Source organism: Triturus cristatus, chromosome 8 (genome assembly GCF_964204655.1).
Source record: "Triturus cristatus chromosome 8, aTriCri1.1, whole genome shotgun sequence".
Lineage (NCBI taxonomy): Eukaryota > Metazoa > Chordata > Amphibia > Caudata > Salamandridae > Triturus > Triturus cristatus.
The window spans coordinates 183,624,983-183,639,845 of NC_140591.1; the positions used below are offsets into that span (position 1 = coordinate 183,624,983).

Below are 14,863 nucleotides of genomic sequence, written 5' to 3' on the forward strand. Positions count from 1 at the left end.
CTGCAGTGGGACCTGAAGTTTCAGTGGGCCCAGCATCACGGCAACCTGTCCGGCCATGTCTTGATCTCGGAGGGCACTGCACAGCAGTTGCAGTGGTGGCTCACGGACCGCGATTGGGTCACGGGCAAGAGCCTCTCCCTACCCCTACCGGAGCATGTCGTAGTGACGGATGCGTCCCTCCTGGGATGGGGTGGCCATATGGGAGAGGCGGAGATCAGAGGCCTCTGGTCTCCGGCGGAGTCTCGCCTCCACATCAACTTGTTGGAGCTGTGAGCGATCTGACTTGCACTTAAAGCCTTCCTTCCCTCTGTCCGGGGGAAGTGTCGTGCAGGTGTTCACGGACAACACCACCGCCATGTGGTATTGCAACAAACAGGGCGGGGTGGGGTCGTGGACCCTTTGTCAGGAGGCTCTGCGCCTCTGGACATGGCTGGAACACCAGGGCGTCACCCTGGTGGTTCAACATCTGGCGGGCTCTCTGAACGCCAGAGCAGACGAACTCAGCCGCCGGTGCATGATGGATCACGAATGGCATCTGAACTCCGAGGTGGCGCAAGGTCTCTTTCAGCAGTGGGGAGAGCCTTGGTTAGATCTATTCGCCACCGACGAGAACGCGCAATGTCAGCAGTTCTGCGCGTTGGAATTTCCAAGGCGGCACTCGCTCGGCGACGCTTTTCGTCACGAGTGGAGTTGCGGTCTGTTGTACGCCTTTCCGCCTATACCACTTCTGCCCAGAGTGCTGAAGAAGATCAAGCGCGACCGGGCCCAAGTCATCTTGGTGGCTCCGGATTGGGCACGAAGGTACTGGTATCCCGAGCTACTCAGTATGTTGACCGATCCTCCGATACGTCTGCCCCTTCGGGAGGATCTCCTGTCGCAGCAGCAGGGGACGGTCCTCCACCCGAACCTGTCCAGCCCCCACCTCCATGCGTGGAGATTGAGCGGCGGCAGTTGATGCCATTTGACTTGCCTCCTGAACTCTGTGATATCATTCTGGCAGCCAGGCGTCCCTCCACAAAGACGGTATACGCCTGCCGGTGGAACAAATTTGTGGCATGGTGCACAGCAAAGGCTGTGGATCCCCCCTCCGCCCCTCTTTCTGAGGTTCTCCTCTTTCTTCTTTCTTTGGCCCGGCAGGGCTCTGCCCTGGGCACCTTGAAAGGTTATCTTGCTGCTCTCTCTGCCTTCTTACGGCTTCCAGATCAGCCCTCTCTTTTCAAGTCCCCTGTAGTGTCACGCTTTCTTAAAGGCATTACTCACACGTTCCCTCCTGTCCCTTTCGTAATGCCTCAGTGGGACTTGAATCTTGTCTTGACATTCCTGATGTGCGCTCCCTTTGAGCCTCTTCACAATTGTCCTCTTCGTCTTCTAACTCTTAAGACTGCTTTCCTGGTAGCCATCACCTCGGCTAGACGGGTGAGTGAGCTCCAGGCTCTATCGTCCAAGCCTCCTTTTCTATCTGTTCATCCGGACAAGGTTGTCCTTCGGCCTCGTCCTTCCTTTCTACCGAAAGTGGTGACCCCCTTTCATCTTGGGCAATCTGTCACCTTGCCCACCTTCTTTCCGCCTCCGCATCCTTCCAAAGAGGAAGAGCGGCTCCACCGTCTGGACCCAAAACGTGCGCTCTCCTTTTATTTGGACCGCACTAAACAGTTCCGAGTGGACGACCAGCTTTTCGTTGGCTACGTGGGTGCAAAGAAGGGAAAAGCTGTACACAAACGGACCATCTCCCGGTGGGTCGTTTTGTGTATAAAAATCTGTTATTCCTTGGCAAAAAAGAAACCGCCTGTTGGGCTGCGCGCCCATTCTACTCGGGCCACAGCGGCTACTACTGCTTTGGGACGGGGAGTCCCTTTGCAGGACATCTGTCAGGCGGCAACGTGGGCTTCGCTGCACACGTTTGCCAGGCATTATTGCCTAGACAGCCAAGTCCGGAGGGATGGCTTCTTTGGCCGTTCTGTCTTCCAGGACTTTCTGGTGTGATCTTGGTTCGCACTCCCACCACCGGGGTTGGTATTGCTTGGGTATCTATTCTAAGGTGAGGAATCGAACTAACGTGTTTCTTTCAGATGAACAAGTTACTTACCTTCGGTAACGATGTATCTGTAAGAAACATTAGTTAGTTAGATTCCTCACCGACCCACCCATCCTCCCCGTTCTGCGAACTGACATCTAGGGTTAAGGCTATCCCTTTCAGGGCCCTAGAATTTTTTGGCACCAGTGTCGGTCTCTAGCATGGCTCTGCGTTCCTGGCGCGGAAGGCTATGTACAAGAACTGACGTCAGCGCGCGAGGGCGGCGTCTAAGTACTCCGACGACGTCATCCCGGCGCACAACGCCGACGACGGACGCGGAGCCGCAGACGACGCCTAGCAACGCGCAAGGGGTATTGCTGACGAAAAATCTTCCAGATCCAGTCTGAGGCCTGGGGATATTCTAAGGTGAGGAATCTAACTAACTAATGTTTCTTACAGATATATTGTTACCGAAGGTAAGTAACTTGTTCTTCACTCACACAATGAGCTGATGTAATCACAATTAGAAAGACAGTTTTTGAGACACAGGCAGGAACTATTCACAGGCTCAAAGGGAGTAGACATGAGAATTATAAGGTCCCTCTGGGACAACAAAAAACTTAGGAAAGGAACATTCGAGTCAAACCTTTAATGAACTACATCACAAGTGGCGATTTTGAACAAGGTCTGTCAATCAAATGCAGAAAGGCTTAAAGGGCTGACAAATGACCTTTTAGAATGTCCATTGCAAAGCTTGCTGAACTAAAGGAAGAACAAACTACAGTACATCTGACAGCTTAGCTTGTAGGGAGTTAATGTTTCACGTACCACACTAGGCAACAAATTTGTTCAAGCACACAGAATAAATGAAATATGTTCTTGATCTTCTTCAGAACTCAGGCAAAAGAGGTAGTGGCAGGAAGATGTTCAGGAGTCTCTGGTTATTTTACAGCAAGAATGGGCCTCTTAACGAGTTCTCTTGTGGAAACTCCAAAGCGCAAGTTTAATGACACTGTGCAATCTCTGCAGTGGCTATAAGGGCTAGCCAAGGCACTCCACACTCGAAGACATTCCATACGGGATACAGACACCACGAGTGATCTGGCAGACGGTGCCTGCACAATTTGTCCACTCTGGCATTCAGGGACTTGGCAGGTGGTTGGTTACTAGATAGATGCTCCCTGCACGAGGACCTCACTTCTTACATTACAACAAGACAGTCATACTGTCCATCAGGACCTGCACCAGCCTCATCTGGATTGATGACAGAAAAGGTCCAGTAGGTTGAAGTGGAGTCAGCTCTCCAATGAAGCACAAATCTCCACAACCCCTAGATGAATCTCCAACCTTTGATCTCCACCTTCCCTAGTTGATCGCCCATCCTAGTAGTTAGAAGTCTGTCACCAGTATGAGCTCTGGGTGGGGAAGGGAGAGCAGAATGCTGCAGGAAAAGTTGGGATCAGCCACCACTGCAGATCCTGAGAAACCTCCCTCGAAATCTAGATGGTGTTTGGGGAGCAGCCTTGATGCTGGACCAAATGGGATATCAGGTTGCCAGGTGGCCTGCATGAGCCACATGGCGTTGTTGACAAGGAGGCTGCACGAGGCTAAGCAATCAAGAAGCCTCAGAACCATCCTCGCTAAAATACAAAGCAAAACCTGAAACATCGGGATCCCAGTCTAAACGTCCCAGACTCGCTGCAGTGGATGAAAGGTCTTGAACCTCACAGTATCTAGGATTGTCTCTGTGATATAATCAGGTGGGACTTACACACGTCCATGGTAAAACTCAACTATGTTAAAAGTTCTGCCATCTTCTGGAGGTGATCTACAACTGATTATGGCAAGCCTGCCTTAAACTGCTAGTCTTTGAGGTATAAAAATAGAGGAGCCCCCAGAAACCCAAGATGAGCAGTGACCACCACCATCACTTATCAACACTCGAGGGGCAGAGGTTAGGCCAAAGTGGAGCATGGCAAATTGAAAGTGTTTCAAGCACACCAAAACCACAGGTAACCTCTGTGGGACTGCAGGATTGTAAAGAAAAATACACTGCCCTGCAATTCCACTGACACTATCCAGTCTCCTTGGTGCAAGGTGGATAGAATCTGAGCCGATGGGGGCGTTTTTAATTTGTCCTTCCACAGGAAGACATTCCAATACCGAAGGTCCAGGGCAGGTCTAAGACATCCATCCTTTTTCGAAACGAGGTAGTATGAATAAAAGTCCCAACTCACTCCGAGTCCGGTACCTGTTCGATGGTACCCTTGGCGAGTAAGAAATCTACCTCCTGCAGTAGGATTGACAGACCCTCCTCCGAAATTTGTTCTGATGTGGGAGGAAGGAGGGGTGGGGAGAAAATGAAAGTCAGGGTGTATCCCCTCTGAATAAAATCCATCTATTAGAGATGCATTGCCAAACCAGTTGGACATGAATCGTGGCTGAAAACTAAAGTGGGTTGGTAGCCGTAGAAGTGGGATACGATGAGTTGGATGAATGGTGTCCCTGCTGTACTGTGCCATGTCTGCTGGTGCCCCCGTCTACAAGCTAACCTTATAGAAAATCCCCTAAATTTGAGGAACTAATGGAGAAATGTGTTACTGAGAGTCCGTAGCCCCAAGCAGGCCCAACTGTCTTTAAACCTTTCCATTGCAAAGTCTGCATTCCCCTCAAAGAGTCTAGATCTATCAAATGTCATGTCCTTGCACATCACCAAAAAAACTGCTCAACTTAATCTAAGGTGTGCCTTAGAAGCCTGAAACTAGAGCCAACTGCTCTGCCAATGCATTACTTCGTGTCTAGGCCTGATGGGTAGCATATTTCGCTACATCCTGCCCATCAGGGTTTGTCTGAGCATGGGAATCCATACGGTCTTCAGTGACCTCCAACAAAATCTCGCTTACCTTGTCCCAGAAAGCTTTTATAGGTCAAATAGGCAGGCTGCATTTATGGACTGTCAAGTTGGCAGAAGAAAACATGTGTTTCCCAAATGCATCAATCTGTTTCAACTCTCCATTCGGGGGATTGGTGAGAAATGAGTTAGGATTAATCTTACTGGTCGGAGCCTGCGCAATAAGACTTTCTAAGGTTTTTGGTGAGGAAATTCGGATCTTTGGGTACAAGTCTGAGTTGTCTTGCTACCTGCAGAGTAATAGGCAGACAAGAACATGGTTTTGACCACATAGCCATCATGGTATTCGTGAGGACTTCACTGAATGGGACGAAGGCCTCCAATGTAATCGACTGATTTTAGAGAATCTCCCTTAGAACATTTGTCTTCGTCTCAATGGAGGCAATTTCGGTTCTAGTACCTCAGCTGCCATCCAAACCAGCAATGCAAATGAGGTAATTTACACTATTGGTGGTCAATGTTGCTAGCCAAGCTGTTTCAGAGGTGGTGTAAAGCCAACTGGCATTTTATAAGTTAAGGTATAAGGCATTATCACTATAATGAGAAGGAAGAAAGTCATCCCTCACCCTACTATCATCATAGGTAGTTCGGGGTGATCCATGTTCTGGTACAGGATCTGAGTCAAAGTCAAAAAGAGAATTGGGTGCATTAGGGCGCATTGGTCACATGACTGGAGTCGTGATTAGAGACCAGGCACCAAAGAAACCTCTTGGGAGTCTGTGACCGACATCTGCTTGAGGAGGTCTCAGCATGGCTTAGAAGACTGCCAAAGTTGAGGGTGAAGCACCGGATGCTAATCATAAAGCATGAAAACAAAAGAACAGACCTCATCAATGCACAGTGGTGGTGCCTATATGCGTCTACACCTTTTCATTTCTGGGGTGGTAAGGAGCCAGCGCGGAGCTGTAAAATGCCAACTACCAACTCATTGGAAAAATTCTCTATATAGAGTCTGGCATCTAGGGATATTCAAAAAGTGAAGTTTCTGCGTTTAGAAGAAATAATTGTCACCAACAGAACTGTTCAATCTGGCAACTGTGCATCAGCTCGAATGGAGATGCCATCAAGCACGTCCAAACAGCCGCCAAATCCTAGTACTTAAAAGCAATCAAGATCGAAAGAACCAATAAGTCAAACCTTCAGAAAACAACACCAATCATAATCTAAACAGGGAAGATTAGGCAGGAAGCTAAAAACGCAGACAGAGCTGCCATGTGCCCTTAGAACAGGGTTTTCTAAACTGTGGGCCACGCCTCACTGGTGGATTGCAAGCTGAATTTTGGTGGGTGGGGAAAGCGGGTGCAATAAATAATGACGAATTTAAATTCTGTGTTTAACGTGTTTAACGTTGTCACATTTGCAGGGGCTTCAAAGACAGGGGTCAAATGTCAGGCTATGTCTTCTAATAAATTGTTTCAAGATTCGCGTTTACTTTTTCTTTCTCTGACTGCAAAGTAAGAAGAGTTTTAAAAATGAATTATGTGGCAATCTTGCTAGAGTACAGTGACTGCGAAAGGAAAGGCTCTGGGATGTTTTTTTGCAACACACAAAATGTAAAATACCTGTATATGAACTGCATGGATTTAGCAGTTAGGAAAGCAAAAATGAAGCACATTTTAGTGTGATTCTAAAGTGTGCTGGAAACCGATTTAAATATCAAAATCAAGACGTTTTACTTGGTGATGCACAAATGGTAAATATTCACAGAAACCCGATCTCCACACATTATCGTTTGTGTTCTATAAAGTTTTTAAAACCGTATGTATGTGCAAAGTTAGTGGCCATTTCAATGTAAAATGTGCTGTGTGTGAATGACAATGAGCAACCACACGAAGTTTTAGTCACATTTAAAAATCGCCCCCCTCATATCCATTAAAAGGTAGATGAGTCACAAACTTTTTCATTCTTAAAAGTGGGTCATGGTTCTAAGTAGTTTGGGAATTACTGCCTTAGACTGTGGGTTACCGTCCTACCCTGCTGTGCACAGGACAATGCAAACCTCACGATGTCAGAAAGGCAAGATGTGAAAGGATTACTGCCTTCCGACTCACACTAGTGCACAAACATGTTCCAGCAACCTACCTATAAGGATCTGGAGACAAGCTCCTGGCTGCGAAGAACACAATTGCAACCTCATCATCAAGGCAAAAAGTGCACTAGCTACGAGTGTTCCATTTTTAGGCATGCAACGGCATGGTCCGGGAGTGGGTTGGAGGACCAAACTTTGTACTGGAGAAGAAGGGCCAGTAGAATACGGAGTGTCAACAGATTGGTTATACTGAACGAGGGTATGGTGTGCCAATCAGAATCAGCTGTGCCCGATCTTCCCACCCTTGAAGCAGTAATATGTAAAGTGGATTAGTGGGAACACTTACAGCAGGCCTTTAACCTAGTTGGACCTGAAGGTATCACCAAGAGAAATGTTTGGCGCAAAGTTTATGGCACTTCTTATTTCAGTCCGCAGCGAAGAGACACAAATCGAAAACACCAGTGTGGAGACATTTGCACTGCCATCTTTGCGTGCATCTCAAACTTGTGGTCCTCCGTTGAGAGACTAAGGGCTTCCGCACTGAGCTTAAGGGAGTCAGTAAGATGGGCTATGACTGGGAAAAGCCTCACTGCTCCGCCCACGTTTACAGATGAATACCTTACCCTACTAATATAGGGTCCATTATCCTACACCACTGTGTTTGCTGCTATACTGGATGGCAGTCCAAGGTCTCATCAAGCACCACTCGAGGGCATAAACCTGCCATCTGGTGTGGAGCCCAACAGGTTGCATGATACTAGCTAGTGTCATATCCGCAGGACTGGGTCTGGACTGGACTTAGGCACATCAGAATCACTGCTCAAATTATCTGATAAGGAGGGAGGACCTTTATAAGGGTAGCGTTAAGCACCACTCCAAAAATGTTAACCTGTGTGTGCAAGTGTGGTGAGGCTTTTGAAATTTGAATGTTCAAGCCCATGTCATTGTGCAATGGATACATGGAACATCTATGGGGAAACCGCCTTCAGTAGCCTCTCTCCACAGTTGCAGGCCAACCCCAGGCACCACACACAGTTGGTGTCAGGGTCTGAGAGGGACAGATTCATGATGCACTGTCTGCAAGACGTGAAGTCTTAGGCCCTTTGAAGAGACATTTGCCCTCATCACTGATGCAACCGAGGAATGTGTTGTTAAGTGCTCTAGTGTACATCAATAAGTGGCGCAGAAAAAAGGAAATGATGCTAGGGTGCTAGATGACACCTAATCTACCCAGGTGATGTCATGGCTGAAAGTTGAGTCACAGATGGTGCTGCATGGCACCGTCTGGTGCCGCTGGAGTCAATTCTGGTGAACAAAAATGCCGGGAATGCAAGAAGAGGCATCCATCAGAAGCAGGTGATGATCGCTGAATTAAGCTGTAGCCTCTAGGTTGATCAGCACGCCCAAAGATTTGATTTTCAGAATGGGTTGGGAAGCACAACCATGCATGAGGGACAAAGGGAGAATTTGGTTAAACAGAGATTTGGAACCTATTTGTCCAACAATGTATTGCGATGAGCAAAGAATAGCAAGAAAATTAAATTCCCTCTTACATGAACAAATCCTCTAATCACAAGGAGCATGCAAAGCCTCCTTAGAAGAGTTCTCTTCACCCTTTCAATCTCCTTCTATCCATCCTTTCATCTTTTCACTTTTTTGTCCATGCACCTACCCAAACACGCATCCACCCTTTCACCCATTTATATATACATATATCCGTTCACCCATCAATATTTCCACGTACACATGTATCCATCTTTGCACTCACCTATCACTTTTCATCTTTCCCATCTGTCATTCTTTTTTCCTTCCATCCCTTATCAATCCCATCGCTCTACCAACAGCCCTTTCAGCTTTCCACATATTCATCCCTTTATCGTTCTATCCATACATTCCTTCACCCTTTCTTCCCCCTTTTCGATCCAACCATTCGCATTTTCTTCCTTCTTTGCTGTCATGTTGCCTTCCTTCCTTTCATTCTTTCTTGGTCTTCCTGTTCTATCATTACTCTATGTACTCGTATTTGGTCTCCCATCCTTTTTTATTTTTTAACTTTATCTCTCATTCATTTTTTATTTTCCCCTCTATTGTGCTTTTCCCTGGGTTTATCATAAAAGTTAACTTCATTTTACATGTTAATACATCACCTACAACTCTGTGTTTGTAATCCAACAGTGTTATATCTGACCATTTTGTCTGCAGACAAGACACCCGTAAACAACTCATTGACTGGATGAAAACAGCATATCAGTCCTAACTTAAGCTGCAAGAGTGGGAGGTTCACTAGATGATGACTAAGACCCCTGCACAACTTCACACCAAGTAACAGCTTTGGCAGAATCTGATTGTGCTCTATTAGAAGTGACTCAAACCATTTTAATACCTTGCTATTAATCCCAATCGCCAAACGGCAATACTCAACGGTGTTGAATGTGGTGGAAGATCAAAAAAGAACACTGTCACCTTTCTGCAATAGTCTTGAATGGATCAAACGTCATCCAGTGACTGAATCAAGGTTCCTCAGTGCCACCACTTGGAAGAATTGCATATGTCTAGGATATTTGACTCTTCTAGGTACGTTGTAAGATTTTTATGGGTCCAAGCAGGTGGCTCTTACCCAGGTAGATGGTACAGAAACTAGGAGTAATGCTTACAGTGAAACAGCATAGGAACACAAAAAATAAAAAGAAATATCCAACAGGGTAGAGTAAAATGTAAAGGTGATAGAGCAAAGGATAAGATTTTAGGGAAAAAAAGTACAAACCCTAGTGGCAATTCTCAATGGGAGACAACCATGCATAAAAAAGAACACTCTTCTCAAAATCGGTTTTACTTCTACTAGGCCACTTTCAACGTAGGAGGTCACAAGGAGGACCTTTATACGCTGTCCAGGCAAAGACCATGTTGCGAGGTCGAATGCAATACGGTGGTGAGAGGACTCATTGCATCTGTGCGCTTCCTTGTACGATTGACAGTGGAGCATAAAAGGGAGGAAATGTATGCTCTCCTAGGATCCCTCTGCGAGGGTCTTCCAAGAGTTTAGGTATGGATTCAGGATGACCCGATTTTAATGGGGCATGCTCAGGAGTTCGGGTGTGGCCTGAAAATCAGCTTTCACTCAAAGGGCTCTATTGAGTCATAGTGACTGTTGAAGAGATCTACCGTGCAGGAGAAAGCTTAATTGAATCTTCATCTGTGTGTTTATATTTACCTTTATTGAACAGGACATCTGGACTCATTTGGTGGTATGATAATAAATGTAATCGTGCCCCTGGTTCAATTTATTTCTTTACTAATAAAAATATTTCAACCTAAAAAGGAATACTCAATCTAACCTCTTGACTGACATTCTTGGGTTAAGTGCACAAACGTATATTCACATTCACTCAGAGTCAGGCAACCTTAAATATAATTCAAGCAATTCCTAAGACTCATGCACACAAAATTAGTCAATACAAAAGGTTTTCAAGACCCGTGAACTATCTGATTTTCTTGGTGCTTACCAATTATATTAAAATATTTATCCAAAGCTTGATGCAGTACTGGACACTGGTATAGTTCTTTATACTCTTCAAAAAACCATATTAGACACCGTCTCAGCTCAGGTGATTCTTCATCGAAATATTCTATTACTTCAGATAATTCTCTGCTGGTGATCGCTGAGTTCAGTCTGCTACCATATGTTTCGTTCCAAAGACTACAGAGTGATTTCAGGTCAAGCTGCAGTAGCTGATACAGATAATGTGACAGAAAAACATCTGCTGCCAAAAGACCTAAAAGGGAATCATCAAGAAAATCAACAGAGAAATCCGAATGTTTTTATTGATTGCAAAGTTTCAACACTGTCAGTGAGTATGCATCAAATCAAATTTAAAGTTAAAATGATTTACCAAGTAGCTGCACTTCTGCAGGAAACCTGTTTGCCTGCAGATTCCTCAATCATGAATCTGCTTGTTAAAAGAATCAAGGTAATAATTTCAAAGAGCCAGTACAGGTCATACAAAATAGTCAGTAATGCACTAATGCCCGTCACACTGCACAGCAGTGCAAATGGCTCTAGAAGCAACACCTACCCGGGTGCCTTGAGTGTCCGACTGCTTCCATCCGACTAAAAGCATTGGCAAAACAAATAGATATGGTGTTTGCGGATAGCCTTTTGGCTTTGTCAATGCGTGTTTTGTCCTGTGACGATTTTTGTACAAAACTCTATTATTAGAGGAGTTGTCGGACACTCACCAATACAAAAAAAGATAGGGATTGAACTGAAAAAAATATTTGGGTCTCGAAAAGTACACATTGTAAAAGTATTCCAAGGTACAGACTACTTTGTGTGAGAATGTGCTTGTTTTGAAACAGAAGGATACGTCACTCAGTAAAGTTATCCAACAGCTTAAGGGGGCTGACCCATTTCCACAATGCTGTAGTGAATGACAATTACAAACCATGAGATGAAAATGGGCTGGCTGAAAGCCCCAGTAAGTAAATATATTATGTATCGAAGTTTACTAAAATCAAAACTTGTTGGCTAACTACTGAGCTAAAAACAGAGGGAACAAACTTTATATAAATCGCATGGAAGGCGGATAAGAAAGACATTTTCAGAGGAACCAGTATCTATTAAAACCTTTCAAAATGTTAATTTGCACTTCTGACGGATATTTTAGTTTCAGTCTATGAGAACAAGTTACTTACCTTCGGTAACAATGTATCTGGTAGAGACATAGTCTAGCCACAGATTCCTTAACTTAGAATATCCCCAGGCATCAGACTGGTCCGGAAAACTTTGCGCAGCAGCACCTCTGCGCACTGGGGGGCGGCGCCGTACAGCTCCGCCCTGACGTCGTCCATGGACGTGACGTCAGTGGAGCCATATATGCCCCGCCCCGGCGTGCCGATATCAAATTTCGTCAGAAGACTTTTACTTTTTCAGGTCGCGAAGCCACCACCAAAAACTGGTAAAAATATGGGAACAGTGTGCAGAAAAAGAAAAGAAAAAAAAACAAGGTATGGTGAAAAAAAATCACCATAGAAAGACAGTGCAAGGCACCATATATTGTAAAGTTAGGGAAAAGAACAGAGCACCTCTCTGGGAGGGACCCCTTCAATCGTTAAGTCCAAACCCCCCCCCCCCCCGGAGGCAGAAGAAGATGCAGAGCATAGGCAGGATTGTTAACCCTTGGCCTGTGTGAGCCTGTGCCACCAGAGGTACAAGACTCACCACGGAGCCATAGCTCCGTGGCAAACAATCATAGCAGCCGGCAAAAAGGCTGCAACCACAATGTATGACAGTGAAGTACAACCAGTCCAGAACCAAGGAGCAAAGACAAAGTACCGTAAAGAGTCACCCAAAAGGAGACGTCAGATTCGAAAAATGGACCTGCCGAATGCAGCATTGTCAGAGACTGCAACCGCTAGATTGCAGGGGAGGCAAGAGAGCTCAAGCGGTTCAAGAAGATAGAAGGGAAGAATCAGACTCACATCGGACAACCCAGGGTAGGGGTTGTAAAGGACACATACCGTCCAATCACAAGAATGGGTAGAGCAGAGCCACAAAACAGAATGTAGCTTCGTGAGTCGGAGTGAAGAGAAGACATCAACCAGCAGAGGAATAAAACCACCTAATGGGCGAAGGCAAGAAGCCCAACCTGAAAAGGTCGTCGCCAACGGGGAGGGCGGGCAGGCGTTAAGGAATCTGCGGCTAGACTAGGTCTCTACCAGATACATCATTACCGAAGGTAAGTAACTTGTTCATCTGATAGAGACATCTAGCCGCAGATTACTTAACTTAGAATCGATACCAAAGCCATACCCCTAGAGGGGGCGGGACTACGACTGAACCCCACGAAGGTCCAGAGAGAACCTAGACGTCAATAACATGACCAAAAGAGTGTTGTCAACCAAAGGGCGAAAAACAGTGGGAACAGAAGTGACAGCGCAGCCAACCTTCAGACCCCTAAACCCTGAAGAGAGCAGGGAATCAAGGGGAGGCGAGGGCACCACAGCCCATCCAGAATAACACGAAAACCCCCACATGTAGAGGGGATGAGAGAAGGAAAACACCCAAGCCAGAATGCTTGTGCCAGATTGAAAAAATGCCGAACTTCGAAAGAAGACCAAGAGGCATGAAGGATCCACAGTATCCACGGTGTCGACAAGAAGGCAGAGCTAGCCCCAGCTAAATAACTTGAATAGCGTAAAACACTGTTAAACCTACTCCCGTAATGATACGAAGGCAGCAGGATACTGACCCACGCCCAGCACGGGCCGACATGGAAGAACAACACACCCAGCAAAGAAACTGGCGTGAAAGAACAAGTTACTTACCTTCGGTAACGATGTATCTGTAAGAAACATTAGTTAGTTAGATTCCTCACCTTAGAATACCCCCAGGCGTCAGACTGGATCCGGAAGATTTTTCGTCAGCAATACCCCTTGCGCGTCGCTAGGCGTCGTCTGCGGCTCCGCGTCCGTCGTCGGCGTCGTGCGCCGGAATGACGTCGGAGTACTTAGACGCCGCCCTCGCGCGCTGACGTCAGTTCTTGTACATAGCTTTCCGCGCCAGGAACGCAGAGCCATGCAAAGACCGACACTGGTGCCAAAAATAAAATCTAGGGGCCTGAAAAGGATAACCTCAACCCTAGATGTCAGTTCGCAGAACGGGGAGGATGGGTGAGTCGGTGAGGAATCTAACTAACTAATGTTTCTTACAGATACATCGTTACCGAAGGTAAGTAACTTGTTCATCTGAAAGAAACACGTTAGTTAGATTCCTCACCTTAGAATAGATACCCAAGCAATACCATCCCCGGTGGTGGGTCTGCGAACCAAGATCACACCAGAAAGTCCTGGAGGACAGAACGGCACAAAGAAGCCATCCCTCCGGACTTGGCTGTCAAGGCAATAATGCCTGGCAAACGTGTGTAGCGAAGCCCACGTCGCCGCCTGACAGATGTCCTGCAAAGGGACACCCCGTCCCAAAGCAGTAGTAGCCGCTGTGGCCCAAGTAGAGTGGGCGCGCAGCCTAACAGGAGGGTCCTTTTTTGCCAAGGAGTAACAAATTTTGATGCACAAAACGACCCACCGAGAGATGGTCCGTTTGTGCACAGCTTTCCCCTTCTTAGCACCCACGTATCCAATGAAAAGTTGGTCGTCCACCCGGAACTGCTTTGTGCGGTCCAGATAAAAGGAGAGCGCACGTTTTGGGTCCAGACGGTGGAGCCTCTCTTCCTCTTTGGAAGGATGCGGAGGCGGAAAGAAGGTGGGCAAGGTGACAGACTGCCCAAGATGAAATGGAGTCACCACTTTCGGAAGAAAGGAGGGACGAGGCCGAAGGACAACCTTGTCCGGATGAACAGACAGAAAAGGAGGCTTTGAAGATAAAGCCTGGAGCTCGCTCACCCGTCTAGCCGAGGTGATGGCTACCAGAAAAGCAGTCTTAAGAGTCAGAAGACGAAGAGGACAATTGTGAAGAGGCTCGAAGGGAGCGCACATCAGGAATGTCAAGACAAGATTCAAGTCCCACTGAGGCATTACAAAAGGGACAGGAGGGAACGTGTGAGTAATGCCTTTGAGAAAGCGTGTAACTACAGGGGACTTGAAAAGAGAAGGCTGATCAGGTAGCCGCAAGAAGGCAGAGATGGCAGCAAGATAACCTTTCAGGGTGCCCAGGGCAGAGCCCTGCCGGGCCAAAGAAAGAAGAAAGAAGAAACAGTAGAACCTCAGAAAGAGGGGCGGAAAGGGGATCCACAGCCTTTGCTGTGCACCATGCCACAAATTTGTTCCACCGGCAGGCGTATACCGTCTTTGTGGAGGGACGCCTGGCTGCCAGTATGATATCACAGACTTCAGGAGGCAAGTCAAATGGCATCAACTGTCTCCACGCATGGAGGTGGAGGCTGGACAGGTTCGG

General features: G+C 46.7%; 1 protein-coding gene across 3 annotated transcripts in view; it reads right to left on the reverse strand.

Annotated features, from left to right (window-relative positions):
* LOC146801785 (E3 ubiquitin-protein ligase TTC3-like) overlaps positions 1-14,863 on the reverse strand; it is a 1,762,960-nt gene that overhangs the window by 1,031,587 nt on the left and 716,510 nt on the right. For all 3 annotated transcript variants that reach the window (XM_085621278.1, XM_085621277.1, XM_085621276.1), the window contains exon 28: positions 10,458-10,727. In XM_085621278.1, coding sequence (XP_085477404.1) covers positions 10,458-10,727 — 270 coding nt within the window. The remainder of the gene's footprint in view (positions 1-10,457; positions 10,728-14,863) is intronic.